The sequence below is a fragment of the Muntiacus reevesi genome, chromosome 4 (genome assembly GCF_963930625.1).
Source record: "Muntiacus reevesi chromosome 4, mMunRee1.1, whole genome shotgun sequence".
Classification (NCBI taxonomy): Eukaryota; Metazoa; Chordata; class Mammalia; order Artiodactyla; family Cervidae; genus Muntiacus; species Muntiacus reevesi.
Window position 1 is genome coordinate 38016321 of NC_089252.1, and position 26625 is coordinate 38042945.

The 26625-nt window shown below is 41.2% G+C and overlaps 1 protein-coding gene across 2 annotated transcripts in view; it reads left to right on the forward strand.

Moving 5' to 3' along the window:
- ARHGAP28 (Rho GTPase activating protein 28) overlaps positions 1–26625 on the forward strand; it is a 138000-nt gene that overhangs the window by 77570 nt on the left and 33805 nt on the right. For both annotated transcript variants that reach the window (XM_065932550.1, XM_065932551.1), the window contains exons 2-7: positions 2695–2897; positions 7903–8120; positions 12756–12848; positions 16509–16601; positions 21638–21727; positions 26233–26317. In XM_065932550.1, the coding sequence (XP_065788622.1) occupies positions 2695–2897; positions 7903–8120; positions 12756–12848; positions 16509–16601; positions 21638–21727; positions 26233–26317 (782 nt within the window). The remainder of the gene's footprint in view (positions 1–2694; positions 2898–7902; positions 8121–12755; positions 12849–16508; positions 16602–21637; positions 21728–26232; positions 26318–26625) is intronic.

The window sequence follows — 26625 nt, forward strand, 5'->3', positions numbered from 1 at the left end:
AAAAGCAGTTAGAGAGGAAAAACATTATACTTAGAATATCAATAAGGATTATAAATGATTTTCCATCAGAATCAAGAATACAGATAACAATGAAATGACAGCTTTAAAAGGATTATAAAGACAATAAAAACTGCCAGCCGAGTCCTGTGCCCAGTAATCATATTCATCCAAGATGAAAGTGAATGAAAGACACATTCAGAAAGAAATATGAGGGAATTTGTTGCCAGCAGATCCATAGTACAAGAAATGCTGAAGAAATACCAAAGGAGGTTGGCAAAACCGCTTAGAGTGATCTGTTATAGCTACATTGCCTTGTAGGGAGGATAAGGCACACCAGAAAGGATAAAGGTAAAAGTCTACTTGTTTAACTTTAAAAAAGTTGTTGACTTTTTTTGATTTATGTGAGCTTGATTTTGTGAAATTTATTAAAGTTCAGCATTTTTTAAGTCAGTGTTTTTAAAAGATGACAAGAAGTTATTTTCACTTACCATTTTCGTAAATGATTGAAAAATACTATAAGGATTTTATAATAACTTTTGTGGGATATAAACGTGAAGAAGTAACATATATGACAATAGTGGTATGATAAGGAATGAAGGGAGAATTACACTCACATGTTAGTTACATTGTTCTGACGTTGTAAAATACTAACTCAAGGCAGATAGTTATATAAGGTATTTCTTAAAAGATAATGGAGGAGAAATGGAATAATAATTTTTTTTATTAATGACACTTTAACTTAATGGTAATTTATTAACCATCCACTGAAAATCTAATTTTAAACCTCATGGTGTTTTCCCAACAAAAGTTGCTATATAACACTGTGTAACGGTCGCGTTCTGTTTTCCATATAATGTTTTCCTGGTATTGTTTTGGAGTAAAAAATTACAAACAGCTGATGAAGCTGAAGCTCTGTTTATCCTAATATGGTGAGGTATGAAGCTGTGAGTCCCCTCAAAGTGTTGGATGAGCTGGAACGTTGCAGTTATGTAATACTTCAGGACTGGAAGGTCACGGTCCCTACTCTACCCTGGGGTGAAAGGGAAGTATTCGGATCCCTCACCAAACAAGCGAGAACTCTTCCAAATGTGCTTATCCCAAAAATGCTGTCTGACTTCTTTGCCAAAAAAAACAGTTGACTGTTGCAATTAAAGGATTTTTGGGGTGGGTTGTCTCAGATGAGACCAGTGTGTTACACAGATGTTCCTGACCTGCATTTCACATCTAATCGCCCTGCTCTCAGCAGAAGTTTATGATGATCTCTTCTCTGAGATTCCACCAGTATTCCCTTTGCATGAGTAAGAAACTGTAGTAAATGAAAACAGTCCTTGTTAATCCTAAATACATATGTTCCTTATCATCTAGGATTCACTTAATAGTTCCCAGATTTCTCACTTCTTCACATATTTGCAGTGCTGAGGTATATCTGCGTGTTTGCTTAATTTCTAAGATAAATTATTCTATTCCATGCAGTCATTGAGATGGTATGTCTGTGTTGGCATGGAAAAGATATCTATGACATGGTTTTGAGTGGCGAAAACAAAGCATCTTGTAGAACAATATGATGTGATACAGATGGGAAAGACCTTCAGTTTCTGCTTTATAAATTGTGTTTTACTTAAACTTTTATCCTTATAATACACCATCTTATAAATTTTAAAAACAGGCTGTGTCTTCCATTAAGACTGTAAAATTTTTATGTCAGTCATACTTATTTTTAAAGAATAAACCTAAAAAAACCTGTTAGTTTTGGTAGCCCGTCAGGCTCCTCTGTCCACGGGATTTTCCAGGCAAGAATACTGGAGTGGGTTGCCATTTCCTTCTCCCTCCAAAAAAATCTATAACTAGAGAAAGTTTTGGGCATCTATATATATTTTTTGTGAACAGTGTACAGAGGGCACTAGGCTTTGTGAGCAGTGGTAATCGAATACGGTTTCAAGAAGTAGATGTCTTATAATTCTATGAATTTGCTAATGGTTTTCAGTGTTGGTCTTGATGCAAAAGGGAAAGACTTGACAGCCTAAAAATAATATAGGAGGCAATAGCTGTCTTGATATCCTGTGTTGATTTCATATGCATTTCAATCACTAGAATGTCTCTGTCATGTCAAGCTATAAAGAACCCAGTGAAGAACTCTTATGACCTAGTTATCAAACAAAACTACCTCAAATTATTTTTATTACACAGCACAGAAGAAAAAAATTAAAGTGGATATCTTACATTTTTATGAATTGCTCTGAGTTTTGAAAATAAGTTGACTAACTCAGTGTAAACCTAGAACTGCTTCTACTCAGGTACAATGTCAGGATCAATGATCTAATTCTGGAAATTTCTACTAAAGGTGATTGACGAATCTAGGATTCCAAGCACAGCCAGCTTTTTTTTCCCCCCACTCTTGTGACATTTACAGAAGCTAACTTTTACTATATGTGTTTTGATTAATATAAGCAAATTCTTACTTTATGAGTGTGTAAAAGTCACAGAAAGTATTTTTGTGATAATTTCCACATGGCCACAAAGTCATTGTGAATTAGAGAGGATGAAAAGGGTGGGGCCACCTGACTGGGGGTTACTCCCTCAAACCTCTCTCTGTCACACTAATACCTTCTCTCCATCAGTTTCAAACTTTTGTGTGATTTATAACATGAGAAACTGATTTCCATTGACCGGTATTTAATACTTTTCTTTCCTCAGAAAGTCCATCCCTCGCTGCCGAAGAATCAACAGGATGCTCTCCAATGAGTCCCTTCAGTCCCCGGCGTTCAGCCGCTCCAACTCTCAAGCCTCCGTAGACAGTGCCTCCATGGAGGATTTTTGGCGGGAAATAGAAAGCATCAAAGAGAACAGCCTGGGGGCCCAGGAGGAACAGACGCCTGCCGAGGCCAAGCCCCTGGATGGTGAGATGCCAGATTGGTCCCCACCGTGCAGCCTTTGACATGCTCTCTTGTTCTATTGGCTGGTAGACGTCGTCGTTCCACGAGTAGCCTAACTAGTGAATCAATAGACTTTGGTGTACCAGCTTCCTGCTTCCGCTGTTTTGTATCTGCTAGTCTGGCTCAGGGTGGCTTCTTATCGGCAGGTGACACGACCTGAAGGGGGGCTGTCAACCATCCAGATTGATCCCTGACATATCACCGTTTAGGGAGGCTGTACCTGGCTGTGGATTAGAATCATCATCGTCTAGCAGATTGACTATTCTAACTTTGAGGCTTTTATATCTGCATACTTGACTGTTAATTACCAAAGAAAGATACAGAAAAAAAAATTGCCAGCATAATTCTGGAGAAAAAAAATTTGACTTTGAAGCACTTACTAGTATTAATGTATTTAGAGAATGGATAATCCATACTCCACAAGATAAATGCCATGTCAGATAGGTCAGTTATACTAGTTTCCATTGAAATTAAACAAGAAGATAGAGGAACCAAAAAAGTATTTGTGTTGTTGTTTAGTCTCTTAGTCATGTCCGACTCTTTGCAACCCCACGAACTGCGGCACGCCAGGCTTTCCTGTCCTTCCCTATCTCCTGGAATTTGCTCTAACTCATGTCCATTGAATCCATGATGCCATCTTGTCCTCTGTTACCCCTTCTCCTCCTGCCCTCAATCTTTATTGCCCTTAATTTTCTAAAAGAGCAAAATTACTCACCTGAGATTAAAAGCATGGGACAAGGAGGACCTATTTTATAGCACAGGGAACTCTGCTCAGTGTTATGTGGCAGCCTGGATGGGAGGGGGGTTTGGGGAAGAATGAATACATGGATGTACATGACTGAGTCCCTTTGTTATCTACCTGAAACTGTTACAACATTGTTAATTGGCTATCAGTCCAGTTCAGCCGCTCAGTCTTGTCTAACTTTTTGCAACCCCATGAATCGCAGCATGCCAGGCCTCCCTGTCCATCGCCAACTCCCGGAGTTTACTCAAACTCATGTCCATCGAGTCGGTGATGCCATCCAGTCATCTCATCCTCTGTCGTCCCCTTCTCCTCCTGCCCCCAATCCCTCCTAGCATCAGGGTCTTTTCCAATGAGTCAACTCTTTGCATGAGGTGGACAAAGTATTGGAGTTTCAGCTTCAGCATCAGTCCTTCCAATGAACACCCAGGACTGATCTCCTTTAGGATGGACTGGTTGGATCTCCTTGCAGTTCAAGGGACTCTCAAGAGTCTTCTCCAACACCACAGTTCGAAAGCATCAATCCTTCAGTGCTCAGCTTTCTTCACAGTGCAGCTCTCACATCCATACGTGACCACTGGAAAAACCATAGCCTTGACTAGACGAACCTTTGTTGGCAAAGTAATGTCTCTGCTTTTTAATATGCTATCTAGGTTGGTCATCACTTTCCTTCCAAGGAGTAAGCATCTTTTAATTTCATGGCTACAATCACCATCTGCAGTGACTTTGGAGTCCAAAAAGTAAAGTCAGCCACTGTCTCCGCTGTTTCTCCATCTATTTTCCATGAAGTGATGGGACCAGATGCCATGATCTTAGTTTTCTGAATGTTGAGCTTTCAGCCAACTTTTTCACTCTCCTCTTTCACCTTCATCAGGAGGCTTTTTAGTTCCTCTTCACTTTCTGCCATAAGGGTGGTGTCATCTGCATATCTGAGGTTATTGATATTTCTCCCGGCAAACTTGATTCCAGCTTGTGCTTCTTCCAGCCCAGCGTTTCTCATGATGTACTCTTCATATAAGTTAAATAAGCATGGTGACAATATATAGGCTTGATATACTCCTTTTCCTATTTGGAACCAATCTGTTGGTCCATGTCCAGTTCTAACTGTTGCTTCCTGACCTGCATATAGGTTTCTCAAGAGGCGGGTCAGGTGGTCTGGTATGCCCATCTCTTTCAGAATTTTCCACAGTTTGTTGTGATCCACACAGTCAAAGGCTTTGGCATAGTCAATAAAGCAGAAATAGATGATTTTCTGGAACTCTCTTGCTTTTTCGATGATTCAGCGGATGTTGGCAATTTGATCTCTGGTTCCTCTGCCTTTTCTAAAACCAGCTTGAACATCTGGAAGTTCGTGGTTCACGTATTGCTGAAGCCTTGCTTGGAGAATTTTGAGCATTACTTTACTAGCATGTGAGATGAGTGCAATTGTGCAGTAGTTTGAACATTCTTTGGGATTGCCTTTCATTGGGGTTGGAATGAAAACGGACCTTTTCCAGTCCTGTGGCCACTGCTGAGTTTTCTAAATTTGCTGGCATATTGAGTGCAGCACTTTCACAGCATCATCTTTCAGGATTTGAAATAGCTCAACTGGAATTCCATCACCTCCACTAGCTTTGTTCGTAGTGATGCTTTCTAAGGCCCACCTGATTTCACATTCCAGGATGTCTGGCTCTAGGTGAGTGATCACACCATCTTGATTATCTGGGTCGTGAAGATCCTTTTTGTACAGTTTTTCTGTGTATTCTTGCCACCTCTTCTTAGTATCTTCTGCTTCTGTTAGGTCCATACCATTTCTGTCCTATATGGAACCCATCTTTGCATGAAATGTTCCCTTGGTATAGTCCAGTACAAAATGGGCTTCCCTGGTGACTCGGATGGTAAAGAATCCTCCTGCAATGTAGGGGACCTGGGTTTGATCCCTGTGTTGGGAAGATCCCCTAGAGAAGAGATAGGCTACCCACTCCAATATTCTTGCCTGGAGAGTTCCATAGACAGAGGAGCCTGGCAGGCTACAGCCCACGGGATCGCAAAGAGTTGGACATGACTGAGCGACTAGAGATAGATATTGGATAAAGGACCCACTCTACTCCAGTATGACCTCATTTCAGCTTAGATCCTCATTACACCTGCAAAGACTCTATTTCCAAAGAAGTTTACATTCACCCGAATTGGTGGTTAGAGCTTCCACGTATCTTCCAGGGACCCAGTTTGACCCATAATGGCAATATTCTGTTGTATGAATATGCCATAAGTTGTCTGTTCATTTAACTGTTAGTGAACTTGTGGGTTGTTAACAGCTTTGGCCATTATGAATAAGGCTGCTGTGAACAATTTTGTGAAAGTCTTTTGGTGGAGATGTATTTTTATTTCTCTTGGATGTATGCATTTTTCATAGAATATGTGTAATTATGTACATAAGAAATTGCCACTCTTTTTCCAATGCAGCTGTACCATTTCACATTCCTCCCTGCAGTGTCTGACAACAAGTCTAGTTGCTTCATGTCCTTGAACATTTTGATGCTTTAAGACTTGTTCACTTGAATGGTTCTAGCAACATGTGGAGGTATCTCACTGTGGTTGTAATTACATTTCACTGATGACTAACGATGTCAAACACTTTTTCTAGTGCTTATTCTCCATTTCTCTATCTGGCTTTGTAAAATCTTTTGACTATTTTTAAAAAGTATCTTTCTATTATTGCTTTGTATGAATTCATTGTGTATTCTGGATTCATCTTTTGTCGAATATATGTATTGCAAATACTTTCTCACCATCTGTGGCCTGCCTATGCATATTCTTAGTGGGTTTTTTTAATTTTTGTTTATGTTTTATTGGTAGAAGCAATTTTATTTCTGCTTATACTTTGGTTTCTCTTACTATTATATAAATCTTTCGCCTTTTGTTTTTTGAAAGTGCAAGTATTGATTGATTGATTGGTTTGGGACTGCTCTGGATCATCATTGCTGCACATAGGCTTTCTCTAGTTTCCGTAACTGGGGGCTCTTTTCTTGTTGCAGTAGCTTCTCTTTCGACAGAGCACAGGCTCTGGGGTGTGTGGGCTCAGCGTATGTGGCTCCTGGGCTCTAGAGCACAAGCTAGGAAGTTGCGGTACATGGGCTTAGTTGCTCCACAGCTTGTGGGATCGTCCCAGGTTAGGGATCAAACCTGTATCCCCTGCATTGGCAGATGGATTCTTAACCACTGGATCACCAGGAAAGTCCTCGTGGGATCTTTTAAATGGGTGGCTCTCTTTTGTTCTCGCTCCTCTCTCATTTTTCTCTTGTTTGCTCCTTGTGCAAAAGTACAATTGATTTTTGTAACCTGACCTTTTATTTCATTATCTTTCTAAATTCACTTACCAGTAGTTGTCTACTACTAAATGTCTTAGGATTTTCTAAATAAAACAAAGAGATTTTGGGGGAATAGAGACAGTTTTTACTCTTTCCTTTCTGGCTTCTATGTTTTTATTTTTTTAATCTTGCCTTATCATACCAGTAAGGCCTCCGTATAAGTTGAATGAAAGTAAGTGATGACAGTTTATATCCTTGCTGTGATCCCGGTTTTGCAGGGGAAGGGTTCAATATTCACCACGAAAAATGGTTGTAACTGTTAAGTTTTTATAGATGTTCTTTATCAATGGCCCTCTATTCCCATTATATTAATTTCAGGTATACAACGTAATGATTAGATATTTGAATACATATACAGTTGTGAAACAGTCACCAAAGTAAGTGTAGTTAATATCCATTGTCACACATCGTTACAAAATTGTTTTTCTTGTGGTAAGCACTTTGAAGATCCTACTCTCCTAACAATTTTCAAATACGCAATATGGTTATTAAATATGGTCACCATGCTGTGCATCACATCCTCTTGACTTACTTATTTTATAACTGGAAGTGTGTACCTTTTGACCATCTTTACCCATCTTGCCCACCCTGACTCCTTGCCTCTGCTGAGCACACCGTCTATTCTCCATATTTATGCTCTTGGGCTTTTTGCTTCGTTTTATCCTTAAACTCCACGTGTAATGAGATCGTAGGCTGTGTGGAGTTTGTCTTCCTCAGTCTCACTTACTTCACTTGGCATAATGTCCTCAGAGTCCAGGATGGTATTCTTATATCGTTTACTGATATTTCTTACTCACTGATGTGTACAGACTTACAGATACACGCGCCATCCAGTCACAGAATATTCTCACCTTCTTTTGGCAACTTCATTTTACAGAAGGAGAACTTGAAGCGGAGTGGTTGCAAGATGTGGGTTTATCAACCCTGATCTCGGGTGATGAGGAGGAAGATGGCAAAGCCTTGCTCTCTACTTTGACTCGAACCCAGGCAGCTGCAGTGAAGAAGAGATACAATACTTACACACAAACCTTGAGAAAAAAGAACAAGCAATCTGTCAGGGATGTCAGAGACATCTTCGGAGCCAGCGAATCTCCTGTAAGTAATGGGCAGGGCTCAAAAGATATGTTTAGGGGAACAGAGGAGAATATGGAAAAATTATCAGGACAGTTCATAGTCATCCTCTAGCTTTAAAAGAGAAAGCTGAAGCAGACAGCAACATGCAAGATTTTATAAACTTAAGTGACTATTTCTTATTTCCTATGCAGCAGGCTCCCTGCACACAAAATTTATTCCCTTCTTTTGAAGCTGGAGGATAACTTCTTTGGTAATGGAGTGCGTCTTTGTGGGAGGGTTCCAGGGAGCCTTTATTTAAATCTGAGTGCTGACTGGAAGCTCTGTGGACAGGCAACGCACTCCTGAAGAAGTGGGCCCAAGCCTCATGAGCACGTCTGGGTGGTTTGCTTTAATTGGGGGTGGGGATGGGAGAGTGGTTAGGGTACCCTTTATGTTCAAAGAAATTAAAATGGTAAAAAGTGAGATGCAGCATTAATCAAGTGGGCCAGAGAATGATTCAAAACAAATCAGGGGCAGCTCACATATTTTCTGAGCCATGGCTGGTTGAAATTCCACCTCACCCTTGGCAGTTCCAGGGCCACAGTTTTACTTGCAAGGCTGTGAGTCACGTCCTCCTATTTCTTTGGTCGTTTCACTGCCAGTTCTGATCTACTTCATTCATCCATTTATTGCATCATTGGTGCAACAGATAATTATTGGACATATCCTCTGTGCAATTCTTTTTCAAAAAAATATTTCTTTATCATTTATTTTTGGCTGTGTTGGGTCTTAGTGACAGCATGTAACTCTGAGTTGCAGTGCATGGTCTTTTTCTCTAGCTGAGGCGCACAGGACTCAGTAGTTGCGGCTCATGGTCTTAGTTGCCCCAGAGCATGTGGGATTTTAGTTTCCCAACCAGGGATCAAACCCACCTTCCCTGCTTTGGAAGGTGGATTCTTAACCCCTGGACCACCAGGGAAGTCCCTCTGTGCAATTCTTATATCAGTTTCTATGCAGATAGGATTCATGGACCTAGGATTCATATATAGGAAAAGGGGAACTTGATACTCTGCTGCAGGCACAAATAAAGTTGGCTAAGGCCAGTTAGTTAATCACTTTGATTTAGGTTTCATATCTGCTTACTTGTGATATCAGTAATGACATAAATTAAAACTTCAAGGATATTGGGTAGCTGGCATAACTGAAAACAGTCTCTAATTTGAAAACAGGTTGTGTGTCAGTCAGGTCTTCTCTTAGATACATTAACCAGAGTGGGGTGTTGCCAAAGCAGCTCACATCTACAGAGTTAAGCTTTGCCTGTGTGTTTACAACATCCCAGAAGAATCCTGGCCTTTAGACCTGTCTTTGTTGTTGTTGTTGAGTCGCGCAGTCACATCCAACTCTTTGCCACCCCATGGACTGCAGCACGCTAGGCTTCCCTGTCCTTCACTATCTCCTGGAGTTTGTTCAAACTGATGTCCATTGAGTTGGTGAGCCTATCCAACCATCTCATCTTCTGTCATCCCCTTCTGCTCCAGCTGTCAATCTTTCCCAACATCAGGGTCTTTTCCAATGAGTTAGTTCTTCGCATCAGGTGGCCAAAGTATTAGAGCTTCAGCATCAGTCCTTCCAATGAATATTCAGGATTAATTTCCTTTAGGATTGAATGGTTTGCTCTCCTTGCAGTCCAAGGGAACTTCAAGAATCTTCTCCAGCACCACAGTCCGAAAGCATCAGTTCTTTGGCACTCAGCCTTCTTTATCCAATTCTTAGAACTGTCTGAAGTAGTGGAAACGACCCATTTCTGTGCTCTCCAGTGTGATAGCCCCAGCCACATGTGGCATCAGCACTTGAAATGTAGCTAGTGTAAGTAAGGAATGAAAATTTTAACTGTGTTTCATCATAATTGATTTAAACCTAAATTGTCACATATGGCTCGTAGCCAGTATATTGGTCACAGTTCTAGAATCTTCTGCCATGTATAATGAGTTATAGCAGAATGAGGGAAGGCATTCTGAGTTCTGTGCTATTTGAACTTTCAGCCTAGTTGAAATCTGTGTCTTCCTGGAAGGTGAGATTGTCTCCAGCTGGAACTGGGTACAGGCAATGCCTACAACTTGAGGCCAGGCTCCATACACACAAGTCCTGGACTAGATGCCTATCAAAGGAAAGGTTTGCCCTTTGGGTTTAAATTTCCAGTGTCATTCTCCAGTTATCGCCCAGATCATCTTGAGCGAGTACTAAGAACTTGGCCTACATGCATTCTTCCCCCATTTCTGTTTCTGGCTATTTCAGACTAAGATTTTTCGTTTTCCCTTGCTGTCATTGTTTAGTCGTGTCTGACTGTGACCCCATGGATTGCAGCATACTAGGCTCCCCTGTCCTTCACCATCTCCCAGAGTTTGCTCCAATTCATGTCCCTTGAGTTGGTTGTGGTATCTGACCATCTCATCCTCTGCTGCCCCCTTCTCCTTTTGCCTTCAGCCTTTCCCAGCATCAGGGTCTTTTCCAGTGAGCTGACTGTTTGCATCAGGTGGCCAAAGTATTGGAGCTTCAGCATCAGTCCTTCCCATGAATATTCAGGGTTGATTTCCTTTAGGATTGACTGGTTTGATCTTGCAGTCCAAGGGACTCTCAAGAGTCTTCTGCAGCACCAAAGTTCAAAAGCATCAATTCCTCTTCCCTGGCAAACTGCAAAATGTAGAAGTATCTGTAGCTTCTCTTGAATCCCCCAGCTACTCAAGAAAAATGCATAACTAGCCTCTCTAGGTTTCCTAAAACTTTACACTGTAGCCACATAGAAACAGTGCTTCTCCTTTCACTTGGACCCTGAAGGGAATTATAATGTGGGCACTTTCCCATTGGGGCTAAAGTGTTATGAACAGTCTTATTTTTCTTATTTTTCCATAGCATGTAAGTGCAGTAAATGGTTCAGTATTTAACTCCAGCAAAGGCAGAGAGATGACCACATTCCTGGTGGGCCAGGGGAGTGGCCCGGGGCCTTCCTGCTGTGCACCTCCTGCTTCTCAGCACCCAGTCTTGCTGCTGGAGCCCCAGCTCTAGAGACGGTGGGGAGTGAGGCAGGCCGAGTGGTCGCAGGTGGAAGAAGATGGTCAGTCTGTCACCACAGGGACAGTTAAGTTGAATCCTGAATACATTTAGCTGCTGCCTGCTCTTCTCCTAAATAGCTGTTGTCTTCTGAATTAGGTGATGCCTTCCTGCTCATTAAATTTTCATTCTGGAGATGTGCTTTTTCTCGATCAGCATTGACCTTCCACATGTTTTTCTCTTGTACATTTTTTTTCAGGCCCAAGTTTTTCTCTACCCTTATCAAACCATTCTTGCTTGCTTTTTATCTTCCAGGAACATCCAGCAATATCTGTTCTACTAATGGAAATGTTTCGTGGTTTCTAGATCTACTCTTTGAGAAAAGTAACTCTGACATGTTGAGTGATTTGCAGGGGCAGGAGAATATGCCATCTTGATCCAAGTTTCTTATGTCGATTTCTCAGTAGTGTGTGTTTCTTCCAAAAATGTGCTTTTTTCTTTATTATAAAAGTAATACATGGTCTTTAATGGAAATTTAGAAAGTAGGGACAAGCAAGGAAAAACATGAGTATTTCCATGGGCCCAAATAGAATTTTATGATTACTTGACTAGTCAATAAATATAATTTTCAATGAAATCCTATTCTAAAAGAATAGACTATTTAAACCTTGTTTTAGTAGAGCTCTTACACACTAAATCACAGATACTAAGTCAGCCTTTGGGTACATAGTGCAAGGTCTCAAATCCATTTCATCATGAGCCCAAACAGAATTTTTCTAATATTCAGAAGCTGTGAATCAGTTATTACCTCCAGTAATACATTTCACTGAGCAAAACAGTCAACCGAATCTATTTTCAATTTCATAATTGATAAACAGTTAAAGGTGGGACTAACTCACAGTTAACTGTATAAATATAAGCATACAGTTCTTTTTGGAAAAAACATGATTATATCACATATATACGCTTGACTGCATGGCACAGAAAACCCAGGAGTTATACAAGTACAAATGAGGAAGCTGAAAGGAGGTGTTCCTTTGCTTTAGTGTAGATCAAGCTTCCGTCCTTCTTTGTATTGTGTCTTTCATGCATGGCCTTCATCCTTCTGCTTACCAAGGGAGCTGGGCCACTCCTGACAACCACATCCATGTTCCTGGCAGCTCCTGGCACTTGTACCTCCTGACTCTCTCTCTCTGACTTCAGTTTCCCAGAAATCTTACTTGGTAGAATTACAGTTACCTCTCATGGCCTGGAAACATTATATGATCACTCTTAGCTACAAGAGAGCCTGGGAAATTAATACTTTCTAATTGTACACAAACATTCCTGGAAAAAAAAAAATCAAGACCCTATTAAGGAAGATAGGCAACTGGGTTTGGGGCAGGAGGTTAATTTACAGTGTCTTCCACTGAGACCAGTGTCTGTCACTGCACCTGGCGTGTGGTGAGGTCCCGGGAGTGGCTGCCAAGTGGCCAAATGCAGTGCTGGGTGCACCGGCAGTCATATCTGTGGGCGTCTCCCCAAGTCTGGATGGACGTGCGCACTGTATGCATAATGCGTGATTGAATGCACTTTGACCCCTGGGAGAACGTGCCTGAATAAAAAAATGCTCTCTGTTTTTCTCAATAGCCAGATGATTTTTGTTGTGTCCCAGCTCCTCTTCTGGATGTGAGCCCGGATGAAGGAAGGATGCCAACGGTCCCCTGCAGAAATGGTCAGCTGGTAAGACAAAGAGAGGGGTGCGAGCACCCGGGGGTCAGGAGAAGTGGTTACTTCAAGGCAACCTGGAAATTTGAAAAAAAAAAAAAATACTTACTTATCTTGTAACAAGGAAGAAAAAAAGGGTCTCAGACTCAGGAATGAATGATTAAATAGTTAAATCCACAAACAACAACGTGGCCTCCTCGTACCTACAGTGACAAAAACAACCACAGCCGCGGCTGCCGGGAGTCAGGACTGGGGGAGGCCGTCAGCTGAGCCATTGTTTTCTCTGCCGAGTGCGCAGTGGAAAATTTTAGGCTACCTTCTTTGAATCCTTCAGAGTTAATTTAATTCTCACCATAAGAAATATTTTGACATTTCAGTTATTTTCTAAATGTAAATCTGTCGTGGGGACACAGCACTTCAGCCTCTGGAAAGTGTCACAGTAAGTGGGAAAAACACACAGTCACGCATAGGAGGTATACGTGCTTCCCTAGAGCCCACCTCGCCCAGGTTCGTAGAGTTTCAGAGTGCTGATCGGAGTTCAGAACTGCCACTGAGGCTATTTTAGCAAAAGAGACGACTCGCAGGCTGTCGTCTGTACCTCCTGGCATGAGGCTGGATCCTCTTACTGAGCACACCCTTCATCCTGAGAAGGACATGGGTTACTGACATCTGTCTTCACGTGGCCTCCTGGCAGCAAAAATCTACAGGGAGAGACTTGCTTCTCTTGTGCGTCTATGTTTCCTTCTCCTTAGCTCTTTATTATCCTTCTCAGCAGAGGGAGACGGGTTCTGTGTTGGTTGAGGAGTGACCCCTGTACCATTCTTGATCTGATGAAGATGATGGTGACAATGATGTTTAGATTCTCTGCAGTTTCCTTTCCCCTTACATGTGTCTTATGTGGGACACTCTGTCCGCACTTTACAGGCCAGCCCCTTGTCCCTTCCAGATTATCTCCATTTTCCCTTTTCTTCTTTTTCATTTCTTGCATTAAATTCACAAAGCTCTTAAATTGTCTCTTACATTTCCTGTGTCTTTTTGTCCATTTGTTCTGTATGCTAGCAGATTTTGTCCATATCATCCTGTGGAAACCTATTTCTAATTTTTCTCAAGAGTGGTTATAATTGGGTCCCTATTGATTTTTAAATTCACCAGTCATCCTGTTAATTCATAAGAACTCCTGCTTTTTGCACTGATTTACCCTTTCTTGTTATAGGCAGTCCTGAAAGATGATTGCAGCAGTCTCTCAAATCTCTTTGAAATTGTTACATCATCATAAGCCTTTTTCTCTTCCCTCAATTATCTCTTTCTCCCAGAATGTTTGCCATTATCTGTATGCTGCTTTTTTCCCCCAAGTGTTGATTTTTCTCCATGGCTAACTTGTTTATAGTGTTGATTTTTCTCCAGTGACTGATGATCATTGGTGATTGGCTGGATTGCCTAGTTGGTGACTTTTAGGACATGTCTTTGCTGTATGCTTTCTCTGCCATTATATAGATGTTTTCCCAAAGAGCTCTTTATTGACTAAGAGGGCTGACTTTGGGTCCTTTGTAAATCAGTAAGGTGTGTGAACAGTCTGTGAAGGGACGTTATTTTAACAGCATACATGGATGAGTCTGTGCATGTGTGTATGTGTAGACATGTATACACACACAGATAAATACACACATGCACACACCTTCAATGCCAAAGGGAAGGTAACAGATGACGTCATTCCCAGATAAAATTCATGTTTCCTTTTACTTTCCCACCCATATCTTTCATGAAGGTCCAGAGTGACCTGATATTGAGGTCTGTCATGGTCCCAACACTCAGCCTCTTTCTTAGGCAGGTGCTTCACTTCATCCAGGTTCACTTCATCAAGGTTCACTTCATCCTTGGGTTTATGCCTGGCTTCTGCCTGCTGCTCAGTGTAAAGGGGGCTGTCGGGAGGTCTTCGGCCCCTTCACTGAGGAAACACTTGACACTGAATTTTCCTAGCTGTCACCCTGGAGCCTCTTCTGTCCTGTGTAGTTTTCAGTCTAAGTTTGGTTGTTCGTTTGTCTGTTTTTTGGGATTTGCCAGCAGTGTTGTCTTATGCTCTTCTTAGGCTGAGAATTTCTCTATGATTATGAAGTAAATTATTTTTCACTTTCCAGGAATTTCTAACAATTTTTCATCTGTTAAGAGAATACTTTGTTGGTTTTCAGTGCCCTTTGGAGCTGTACTTAGAAAAATACGCCCTTTCTCTCTTGGGAGTGGTTCACTCTCTGTTCTTCATCCTGACCTAAGTTTTCTTGTACTGCTTTTTAGCATTGTTTCCGCTTCCAAAGAGACGTGTATTCTTCACGTGAATAGCATACATACACATTGGGGTAAAGTTAGAAAATACGGAAAAAGAAGTTTCTAAGGTCTCATGTGAAAGTTTATTTTATTAATACCCAGCATGTTTAATTTGCAAAGCATTGTTTTAATCATGGATAGAATATTTGCATCTTATTTTGGGAAATTTGCCATTGTATCACAAATGCTGCTAAAAAATCTTAGAGCATATACACAAGGCCTACAGAGCAGTGCATTATAGTTGGAATAATCTCAAATACATTTGCTGCATAGTTCTGTAGTGAAAAATCAGAGCCTTTCCAAATCTCAGAGAATGGGAATGAAATATTTGGCTCAGTCATATGTATTTGTGAGATAATCGGTCTAATGTTTTTCTAGTTTCATAATTGAAAGAGCGCTGAATGCTCTTGCTTTTGATTTGTAAATCATTCCAAAATATAGTCATAAAGTCTGACTTTTAAGTAGCATAGTTTTATCAGTAAGCTTCCTGACTTAGACAATTAGAGGTTTGTTTTCCTTACAGAATAAGGACTCTGAGGCTGGTATGACTAATACCTCTCTCATGGACCTACCAATTTTTTAATCTTTCCAATGTGCTCCATGTAGCATGCAGGCTAATATTTAATGCTTGTGGGATGTCTGGGCATCACACGTGTCATGCCCACGTCCTGGAAGAAGCATCAGTCAGCTTGATTCTGTCCCCGTCAGCAAGAGAATGCTAGCCTTCCCAGCTGTTCTCCCTAGTAGCGTTTTAACCAAAATCACACTGGATCGAACCATCACAGGATCACACTTAGTCCTTGTAGACAGACACACAGCATCCTATAGTAAGATCATGATATTCGTATGTTAGAGGAGAAAAGAAAAGCGAGTTTTGGCAGGCAGGTAGCGGTGTCTGCTTTTGAGACTCATTCCTGTTCCAGTGCATGACACTTACGAGGATCAGCATCCTTTCGGAGGAACTGCTGAATGCTCTTACCATTACATTTTAGTCCTTAATTCTGTATCTGCACAGGACTGAGCCTTTAAACCGATTCTAGTGTAATGTGTAATTGAGTAAACCATCACACTGGGAAAGATGTGCATGCGTGCTAAGTCACTTTAGTCATGTCCACCTCTTTGAGACCCTGTGGACTGTAGCCCTCCAGGCTCCTCTGTCCATGGGGATTCTCTGGGCAAGAATACTGAAGTGGGTTGCCATGCCTTCCTCCAGGGGATCTTCTCGAGCCAGGGATCGAACCCACCTCTGTGAAGTCCCCTCCATTGGCAGGCAGCTTCTTTATCACTTGCGCCACCTGGGAAGCCCTGATTGGGAAAGACGTGCCTGGATAAAAATGACTTCACTTCTCTCCTTAGCCAGATGATACCTGTGACAGCCATGCTAGCGAGCTGGATGAGGCCCGGGACGGAAAAGCGCTGCCAGGAATCATCAAAGCGAGCAGCCCCTTGGTAAGTGATAGAGGAGGACAGGGGGAGGGATGAGACAGGCAGCCGGGCCTTCAAGACAACCGCATGAAACCTCAGCACAGGGCAGCATAATTAAGGTCGCTGGACACGCACAGCCATCAGCACGCCGGTCTGCCTTTATTTGAGGCAGCCATTCAGCAGTAAGTGAACCAGAGTTTAATAGTTACAGCCACAAATAACTACATGCTCTGTTAAAACAGACACACACAGAAAACCAATGAGGGTAGGCATTTCTCTAGGACGGGTTTAGTCCCCTTACATTTTTCTCATTTTAAAACATTCTCCTATGAGTGTTGGTTCCATTGGGTCCCAGGTCCGCTGGATACGGATGTCAAGTCCTGGGCCAGCAGCCCGGATTTCCCCAGTGCGGGCGAACACCGGGCACCTTAGTTCTGAGTGCACTCTTCACCCCAGGCGTCCAGGGCTCCCTCCCTCCCCACCGCCTCATTTCCCCAGAGCCACTCCCCACCCCGACACGCCACCCCCCAGTTACCCGGAGCAGACATCAGGCAAGCCCTGGGAGAAAGATCCAGCATCTGTCAGTGTATAGACAAGGAAGGTTGCTTTATTCACGGTTTAGCCAGAGCCTTCTCTCACATCTGTTTTTATGTGTACTTCTATCCTGAGCTATCTTTTCTCTCCCTTGGTGAGACTTGTATTCTCCTTTTTGCCTTTACCATTTCCATCCTTACATTCCCTCCCCTAAGGATGTTAGGGGAAGGAAGGCTGCATCCCAGAAGGTTCCCTCCTCCCTGCTGAGACAGTATGGGTGGTGTGACTTTTTTCTTTTTTTCAGTTATGTTTATTGATGCTACTAGGTTTTAGGAAAGAAAGGCTTGATCATCTGAAGAGTCCATATAATATTTCATGATTTTGTTAATGTCCAACATGTTGATTTTGCAATAAGCTACCTACAATAAAGGAATTGTCTATTATAATATATATATAATTGCCTATTGTCTATGTATTATATGAGGTTGAGTCTTGACTCTAAATTATAAATGCCACTAAGTCTAGGCCTTTACAAAAGATTTATTTTCAAAAAGGCTTACAACCCAATCTACAATCCTCACAAACTACAAATCATTCGTATAGATAAGAGAAAACATTTTCCTTATGTGTAGTTGACACAAATGACTTAGTCATTTGAGGTGTTAGTTAATTCAGAAGGGAAAGTAGTCGACCTGGTTTATTTCCAGTGCCTTAAGTAAAAATCAAATAGCTACATTTGCTATCGATTTATAATTCACTGCAAAATACAATCATACCATCTGTTAAAAATGATCATTTACATCTGTGTTTGCTTTATAGAAAAGAAAATCTGAGAAACCTTGATTTAAACAAGTAGGAGTTTGTTTTAATCACAAAGAAGCAGCTAATGGTGGGTAAACCAAACTGGTACAACTACAGTGCAGTGCAGTGCCAACCTTAGAGTGAACTTCTGAGTTTTTTCTTCCATGCTGCCACCATAGCATGTGGATTTAATCCTTAAATTCACAAGATGGTCAGCAAGCACGTATTAGATGGTTCTTGCTTTGCTTGAATTGAATTTCAGTATCCTAAATTTTCTCCCACGTTACTCTCTTTTGCTCAGATTTCTTCATCTTTATGTTCCAGGTTAGTAAATTTTTTTCTTGGTCATGATTCTGTTACCTTTTTTAGCTTCTCTTACTCCTTGTAAATTTCCGCAAACATATTCTTATTTCCCAGGAACAACTTTTTTCTCTGTGATTTACCCATCATGGTAGCTGTAGGTTCTTGATTCATAGCAACTATAGACCCTTGAAGATAATTATATTATTTGTAAGGAATGGGATTATTTCTGCATCTTTTTTACTGATATGTAGTTTTAAAACAAGTGCCTGCATTCTAGGTATATAATTCAGTTCATTTTGAGAATGTTTTTACCTGTGTAATCAGAGTCAGTCAAAACAGAGAACATTCTAGACACCCTATATGTTTCTCTCAGGCCTTTTCCCACCCACTGTCCTCTTTCTGCCCAGAGGCCAGTCCTGTTGGGATTAATACGCACTCTTGTGTCTGGCTTCTTGCACACAAAAGAATTTTAAGATTCATCCACTCGTTCGTTGCATGCCTTAGAAATTTAGTCCCTGTATCACTAACAGTAATCCATTGTGTAGACACACTGCTGTTGGTGTGTCTGTTCAGCTGATGATGGACATTTGGATTGGTTGCAGTTTTGAGCCATCATGAATCATGCCACCATGAGCATTCATTTGTAACAGTAGAAATGATGTGTACTCTCAGCTCTCTTTGCTAAACACACAACATCATTCAGGTTATTGGCAAACAAGCCACCTTTAGCGCCATCACCCTTAACTCTTAAATTCGACAAGGAATAATTCAATAAATCAAAAATAACTAAATTCTGTCTTTTGGAGAAAGCGTCTATAGGCAGAAACACCAGCAAATTAAACTAATTTCTTAATTTAATTTTATATTGGAGTATAGTTGCTTTACAAGAAACTAATATCTAAATGTGTATTTTAAGCAAGTTATCCTGAGAAAATAAATTGGAATAAATAGCTTTTTTTTTTTACTAAAAAACTAAATACATGTGTATTTTAAGGCAAAGATGCTGTCAACTAAAGCTTGGTCCTTGTGGGTGAGCTTGTACAGAAAATTAAGACGACTATGTACATTTCTTTTCAATATTTTCAGTATCAACTAAGAAACAGATATGTAGTTTTTCCCAGTTGTTTCCCAAATGTAAACATCTTGTGTGGAGAACATGCTAGTTTCTGGAACGTGTAGCAGTAAGTGACAGGCAGTGGAGTCTGGCCCAAGTGAGAGGATCATCTGATGAGGGAAGCGCACACCTCCAGGGAGGCCCTGGGGTGGGGAGGGATGGACAGCAAGTGTCCCCCTGTTTACAGTGCAGGGAGAGCTTCTCCCCAAGACTGTGTGTCCTGGGTGTTTCTCCCTGTCCAGATTCCTAGACCCTCCCTCATACTATCCCTGTCTATCAGAATCCCGTCACAGCAAGAGGGTAGGAGGACCCACCAGAGGGAAACAGAGCAGAAAGTGCTCAACAAAGTAGAAGATGCCAGCACACTCGCAGGGGACCACAGCCCCTGGGTCCATAAAGTTCTTTGCAGTCATTGTGCAAATCTTTATTGATTTTTGACTGATTACTGTAGGAAATTGCTGTATGCTTCCTCTGCAGCCATGCAGATTGATTTCTTTGAAAGGCCAAAATTGTTGATTGTGTGTTTTTGAGAGTGATTGGGGTGCACTTAACTTTAAAGGGGTAAAAGTGCATACAGGGGTCAGGTAGGTTAGTAAATACTCCCCAGATGCAAAACTAATGAAGGGCAAAGCTGATTTCATTTCTCCATCTCCCCTCCACGTCTTGTGTGGTCTCCGGAGCTGCCTCTCTCTTAGACCCCTCCTCCCTCAGTATCGCTGGGGGATGGGTTCCAGGACCCCCTAGAATACCAAAATCCAAGGGTGCTCAAATCCCTTATATAAAATGATGTGGTACTAGCATATGACCTACACACACCTTCCCTAAACCATATTTCAAACGTTACCTATCCATCTGAACTGGATGAGTCTGCCAATGGAAAACCTGTGGAGACAGAGGGTCAAGTGTACTCAAATCAGGAGCCCACCCACCCCAAAGCAGTTAGTTCATTTTATTTAGACTGAATTTGTTTTTTTTTTCCTCAGATTATATTTAGGAGCTGTCTATGTTTTAAGGAATGATTGACTGCTTCATTCCTGGTTTGTAAACAACTCTTGACTATCTGCCGGCGGCTCTTTCCTACTCTTTGTACATCACGTTGTTTTTATCTTCCCTGTCTGAAAAATTTTCTTTTATGCTACTCTCAGTTAGAGGTTTTGTTTTACCAACGATTTCTGTTTGCTTTTCATCTAGAAATGTCTATCAGCTCTGGAATTCTTTGCTGGTTTCCAGTGCTGTTAAAAACCTGTTCCTTTAAAAATGTGTGCTTTTTCCCGTCATTTTTAGTAATTAGGGGTGAGAGGGGAGCTGGGTGATGGTGAGTTTGCTATCGTGACTTAAATTTCTTGTGCTAGTTCTTGTGTTTTATTTGTTCCTTTGAAGAAAAAAAGAGCCCTTTGTTCATTTTTTAAAATAACACATACCATCTATAGAAAATTCAAAAAATATGGTCAATCAAGATGAGTGACAGTTTTTTAAAAGACAAAACATCATGCCTTTTCATTAGTATCAAGTATATTTGATTTTGCAATAAAAGAAAAGAATAGTCATGTCTTAAATTTCAGTAATACCACTGTACATTAAAGCAAAAATCTCCTTCAAAGTTTATAAATAAAAAAGCATTTTGGTACTATTGCTACTGAATTCTAATCATTGCAAAAAAAAATCTTAGAATATAGTAAAAACATAATAAGATTAGACAAGTTTGTGTTTGGCTGCGTGTAATAGGAAAGTAGGAGTTGCTTTGTTTCACGTGGAGATAATTATGCGGAATGGTCCAGGACTGACAGGGCAGCCACGTGATGCTCTCAGCACAGACCCATCCATATCTGGCATCCAGCATCCTCTCTGGAGACCCCATGAAGCATGTAGCAGCTGACCCTCCTCTTTTCAGTCAGAAAACACTTACCTTTTCTGTAAACACTGTTGGTAAAATTACACTTAAATTGTACCTCACTGACCACATTTGTCACATGGTCACTTTTAGCTGCAAAGAAGCCCAGAAATCAAATTTTTTGGTTTAACATCTAGCTCCCTGGAACAAAACCAAGATATTGTTCAAGAAGATGGAGTTTGTGGCAGATGATAGCAGGGTCTGCTGTAAGGGCCAGGGTCTGCCAGAAGGCCAGGCCTTCGGGTGGCTCACGGTGACGATCCCTGGGGGGCTGCTGCAGTCCCCTGCCACCCGCCCCCCGCAGTCACAACTTTGTATATTGCCACATGTATCTACATATGTACACGAGGTGGAACACACAAACATGATAGAAAGCATTTGCCTGACTAAGAACCGTGCTCTCATTTCTCCATTTAGCCAGATGGTGCTTCTCTCAACAGTAGTACCCTGTCAGATGGGTCTCAGGATGAAGAATGGAGTTTTGCTGTCCCCAGGAGTGGCTCCATGGTAAGTCATCACCTGCCCAGACAGTTGCGTGTCAGGGAAAAATTGCAGGTTCAAGGCAAGAAGAAGCAATTTCTTCAAACAGATGAAATGGACTTCAGCTAGCATTGTAAGGAAACTACAGCTGCCAGTGGACCCACCAACCTGGAATGATTAGGAAGAAGGCACATCAAAATACTGGGGAATGACTAGATTTCATTTTGAAAGAGGACTCCATGAATTAATGCCAATGCAGTGTTCTTTACAAGGATCAAACGGAGGAATTTGTTATTCTTTGATGTAAATATATAATCTGTAAAAACTGTTAGGTATAGTTTTATGCCAAGGCCTGGCATTATTGTAGCCATAATGCTTAGATTAATTTTTCAGTGGGTAGAGTCTGGGGGTTATATTCCTTTCAATCCCAACTTGTATGAATTTGATAATGTATATTTGTTCTAGCAAAACATCCAGTTCAGTATATGTTGGTGTGTGTGTGTGTACATAAATATATAGTTATATATAATATATTTATTTATTTAGGTGCATAATTTTAACATTTTTCTGTACAGGTGGCTATTACTCCTTTTTTCTCCCTAAGATTTATGTCTTTTATTTCAATCAGAATATAAATACTTGCCTGTGTGAGTAATATTTTTTTTAAAGTCACTACCTTTAATTAATTAAGCCTACTTTTGCTATTAATATAATATAAAGTTTTTCTAGTCTCTTAGCTTATAGACCTTTCATTTATTTTTAAAGTTTCTTACTTGCATTTAAGGTTAAGAAGTAATCTGAATACTTTGGCTATTCTCATGGTTTTTGGAATTTATTACTCACTGTCTTTAATATTTAGTTTATAATTTCAGATGTGATTCAGTATTTAATTTGCAATGTCATCGGATTGCCTTTAAATTCACTTTAGGATAGATGTTGTAATTGTTATTTTTTAATTTCAAAATTGATTGCATATTCATCCATGAATGTGACTTATTTCAGTTCATCTCTGGGGAATTTGGCACAAAGTGGTTACAAGAGGTAGATTTCTCCATTCTGATCTCAGGTGCAGAAGAGAAATATGGTAGCCATGTTTTCTGTAACGACTCCAGCACAGGCAGCTTTAGTATCTGAAGTTACAAAACGTAGATTCACACCATGAGAAAAAACCCAGCAACCAGTCAGGACAGTGAGGAACATCTATTAGTTGACAAATTTCTCCTTTAAGTAATTAACATGAAAAATATTTGGTATGGTAATTCTTCAACGTGAAGGAAATGTGCCATAGTCAAAGTATAGTTTTAAGGGAACTCACATAGCTAAGTTGGTAAAGAATTTGCCTGCAATGCAGGAGACCCGGTTTCGATTCCTGGGTCGGGAAGATCCTCCTGGAGAAGGAAATAGCACCCCACTCCAGTAGTCTTGCCTAGAGAATCCCATGGACACAGGAGCCTGGCAGGCCACAGTTCATGGGATCGCAAGAGTCGGACATGACTTATCAACCAAACCATCAAGCAGATAGAGCTAACCTTCTACATCTTGGGATTTAAAATACTAATCCCTCAGGCTTGACTGTGCAGTTCCAGTGCAGTAGGTTTCAGGCAGCAGGGCGAGCCCTGATGCCTTCATGTCTTTGCCTCTCTTAAACCAGCTGAGGCCCCAGTAGAAAAATCTCATGGCTGGGATAGTAGGGAGATGGCAGGATCCATTATGGACAAGCCAGAGAAGTTTGTTTTAAGTGGGAGTGGCATATATGTTTGAAATACTTTAAAATCACTAGACAAAAATTTTAAGATTCTAATACTAATATGTTTAATGAGTAAAGAGATGTTTTAAAACTATGAATAAAAAACAAAACAAAACCATGAATACCAAGCACTGAGCCTTTTCATTCAACGTGTTTCAAAACTTCTGGTCCCTTTATCGGCAGTGAGATCTTTCTCTTCATTTTCACCAAGTCATTCTCCTGCTTTAATACATAAGAAAAGAATGCTCTTTGGTTTGTTTTGTTCTGCTGTGTTTTAGCCCTTACGCGAAGACTAAGTGAGCACATTTACCTGGCTTTGAAAGTGAAGTCGCTCAGTCATGTCTGACTCTTTGCGACCCCATGGACTTGTAGCCCACGAGGCTCTTCTGTCCATGGAATTCTCCAGGCAAGAATACTGTAGTGGGTTGCCATTTCCTTCTCCAGGGAATCTTCCCGACCCAGGGATCGAACCCAGGTCTCCTGAATTGCAGGCAGATGCTTAAACCTCTTACCTGGCTTTAACTCCTGGAAAATCAGGCTCTCCGTTGATCCTCTCATGGAGCCGAAATGCTTCAGATTCCCATACCTGGAATTTATCATTCCATGCCTGGCCTGAATGCTTTGCCCACCTCCCCGCCTTTGTAAGTCCTTTTCGTCATTCCTTGAGTTCGAGCACACGATCAACAGCCTCTTCAGTGAGACCTTTTGGGTGGCACCTCCTTGCTCTCCATTACTCTCCAGTAAACACTTGTATTTTAGTGTAGAAATTCACTCTTAGCAGTGGACTGTCTTTTAATAATGTTCCATAAATGTTACTCTCTTCTCCTCATTATAAGTAGCTGAAGAGCAAGGGTCACAATTTAAATTTCTTCCCCCAGGAAAGTCCCAGAATCATTTACATTACAAAGAACAGGCCCTTGTTCAATACTGTAGGCTGGCTGGAGGCCACTTAAACCCAAGGAGCAGATGACACTTGTCCACTTTACAGACCAGGAAACTGACATTTAGTCATTTAAGCTTCCCAAATCATCAGCTTCAAGCCCTGCACGAATGTCAATTTTCAGGAGCATTCTCTACTATAGATGAGTTATTTCAAAGTTTAATGAAATATTGCTCTGTAGGAAACCTTAAGGAAACCACTGAAAAGTGTTCCACATCGTTTTTGAAGATTTCACTGTGGGGTATTCTTTATTCTGTGGTGTTAGTTTTTAGAGCCACCAAATATATACTTGGGCATCTGTGTTAAAATAATTGGGTATGCATTCGCATTCTGTTTACATAATAAGATATGTCATCTCTTTGGCATAAAGTGGGGAAAAGAGAAAACAAAGTTCAGCATTCCAGATTCCTTCCTGCAGTTTGTAGTCGTGGTGGTTTAGCCACTAAGTCCTTTCTGACTCTTGCGACCCCATGGACTGTAGCCCACCAGGCTCCTCTGTCCATGGGATTTCCCAGGCAAGAACACTGGAGTGGGTTGCCATTTCCTTCTCCAGTTCACTTCATATTGCTGAATAAATATGAGAATAAAAGAAACAACACCAGGTTCTGGGGAAAAAAAGAACAAACTTATGTATAAAGAGCATATAAAAGATTCTTGATGGAGTAGCCAATTTTCACCCTCAGCGTACTCATGGCTGATAACTTCCACATTAAAATTCATATTCATAGAAATGGTGGAATTTGTGTGTAAAGTTTTTACTAGTACCCACCTCAAGGAGCCTGATGGGCTATATTCCTTGGGGTTGCAAGAGTCGTATACAACTTAGCAAGTAAACCACCACCAGCATCCGATCTGAGTAGTAACACCAAACTCTACGAAGATAGATACCCAGCTTCTGATAGCATTGCAGGGGAGCGCAGCAGTGTGGCAGGATCACAGTGCAGAAAATAGCAAATTAATTAGGAGAGGACACAACGAGAAAACATGCTGAACCCTCTGGTAGTTATTATCCCTCTGTATTTTGTCATGAAGAAGTTAATGTATTAGTATATTAATAGCTAACCCTCATACAGTAGTCACTGTGTATCAAATGTTGTCCCATGTGATTTATAGTCATTTAAAATTCATAAAAACTTGTTGAAATATGTTCTTTTATCGTCTTCATTTTACAGACCAGGGAGACTAATAGCGAGTTCTGTAACTTGAAGTCATGTGAAGTGAAAGAGCCAGGATTCGAATCCAGGATTCCTGGATCCCTTCTATTAAGCATCTAGTTATGTCATGACTTAGGGTTTGTGACCAAAATGTGTGACCAGCTGCATCAAGAATAACAACTGCAGAGACTTCCCTGGTGGTCCAGTAGTTGAGACTTTGCCTTCCAGTGCAGGGGGTGCGAGTTCGATCCCTGATCGGGGAACTGATGTCCCACGTGCCTCTCAGTCAAAAAAACCCCGTAAAAACAGAAGCAGTGTTGTAACAAATTCAGTAAAGACTTTAAAAATGGTCGACATCACAAATTCTTTAAAAATCAGAATGATAAAATTATCGTCAAACTATGTGACAGCAAGCGTTGTCATTCCTACGTGTCAGGAAATATGTGCCAGCAAACACTTGAGGTGTGGTTATTCTGACTTTGGCTTGGTTCTCTTGAGAAAACTGTGTGGGCTGTACAGATCTGAACTGAGTGAGCAAACAAAGGGAATCAGATGCCAGCCCTTCATGGAATCAATCCTTGCTTTTTGGTGAAGTAGTTCTAATGCGCCGCCCAACGTGAATCAGGTGGAAGCGCAGGGCAGCCTGCATTCCTGGTGAACTGTTCTCTGTTCGTCTTCCCTTGGTTCACAGTCCATCCTGGAGGCCATTCCAGACGTGCCAGTCCATTCCAACGGCGCGGCAGACCCTGGACGGTCAGTGCGGAACGTGGCAAGTGGTGAGTGACACAGCCGCCTCGGCCTGTGTGTCTTTTTGCTTTTGTGCTGACGCTCAGTTCGGTGAGCAGTGGGTTTCTGAAGCAAAATGTATGTGTATTTTTCTCGCCTTTCTGATTTCTGTCACCCCGGACCTCTGCTCCCACTACCTCCAGACACCACGTCCTTTCACACCCAGTAACACTGCAAGCAGAATCATTTCCACCTTGACGACCACTGTGTCATTGAGAAACTACTCACTCAGGTAGTGCCTTTGGTTTGGGGTCTCTTTTATAGGTAACCTGGATCTGCTGAGCAGCATCAAGCAGGC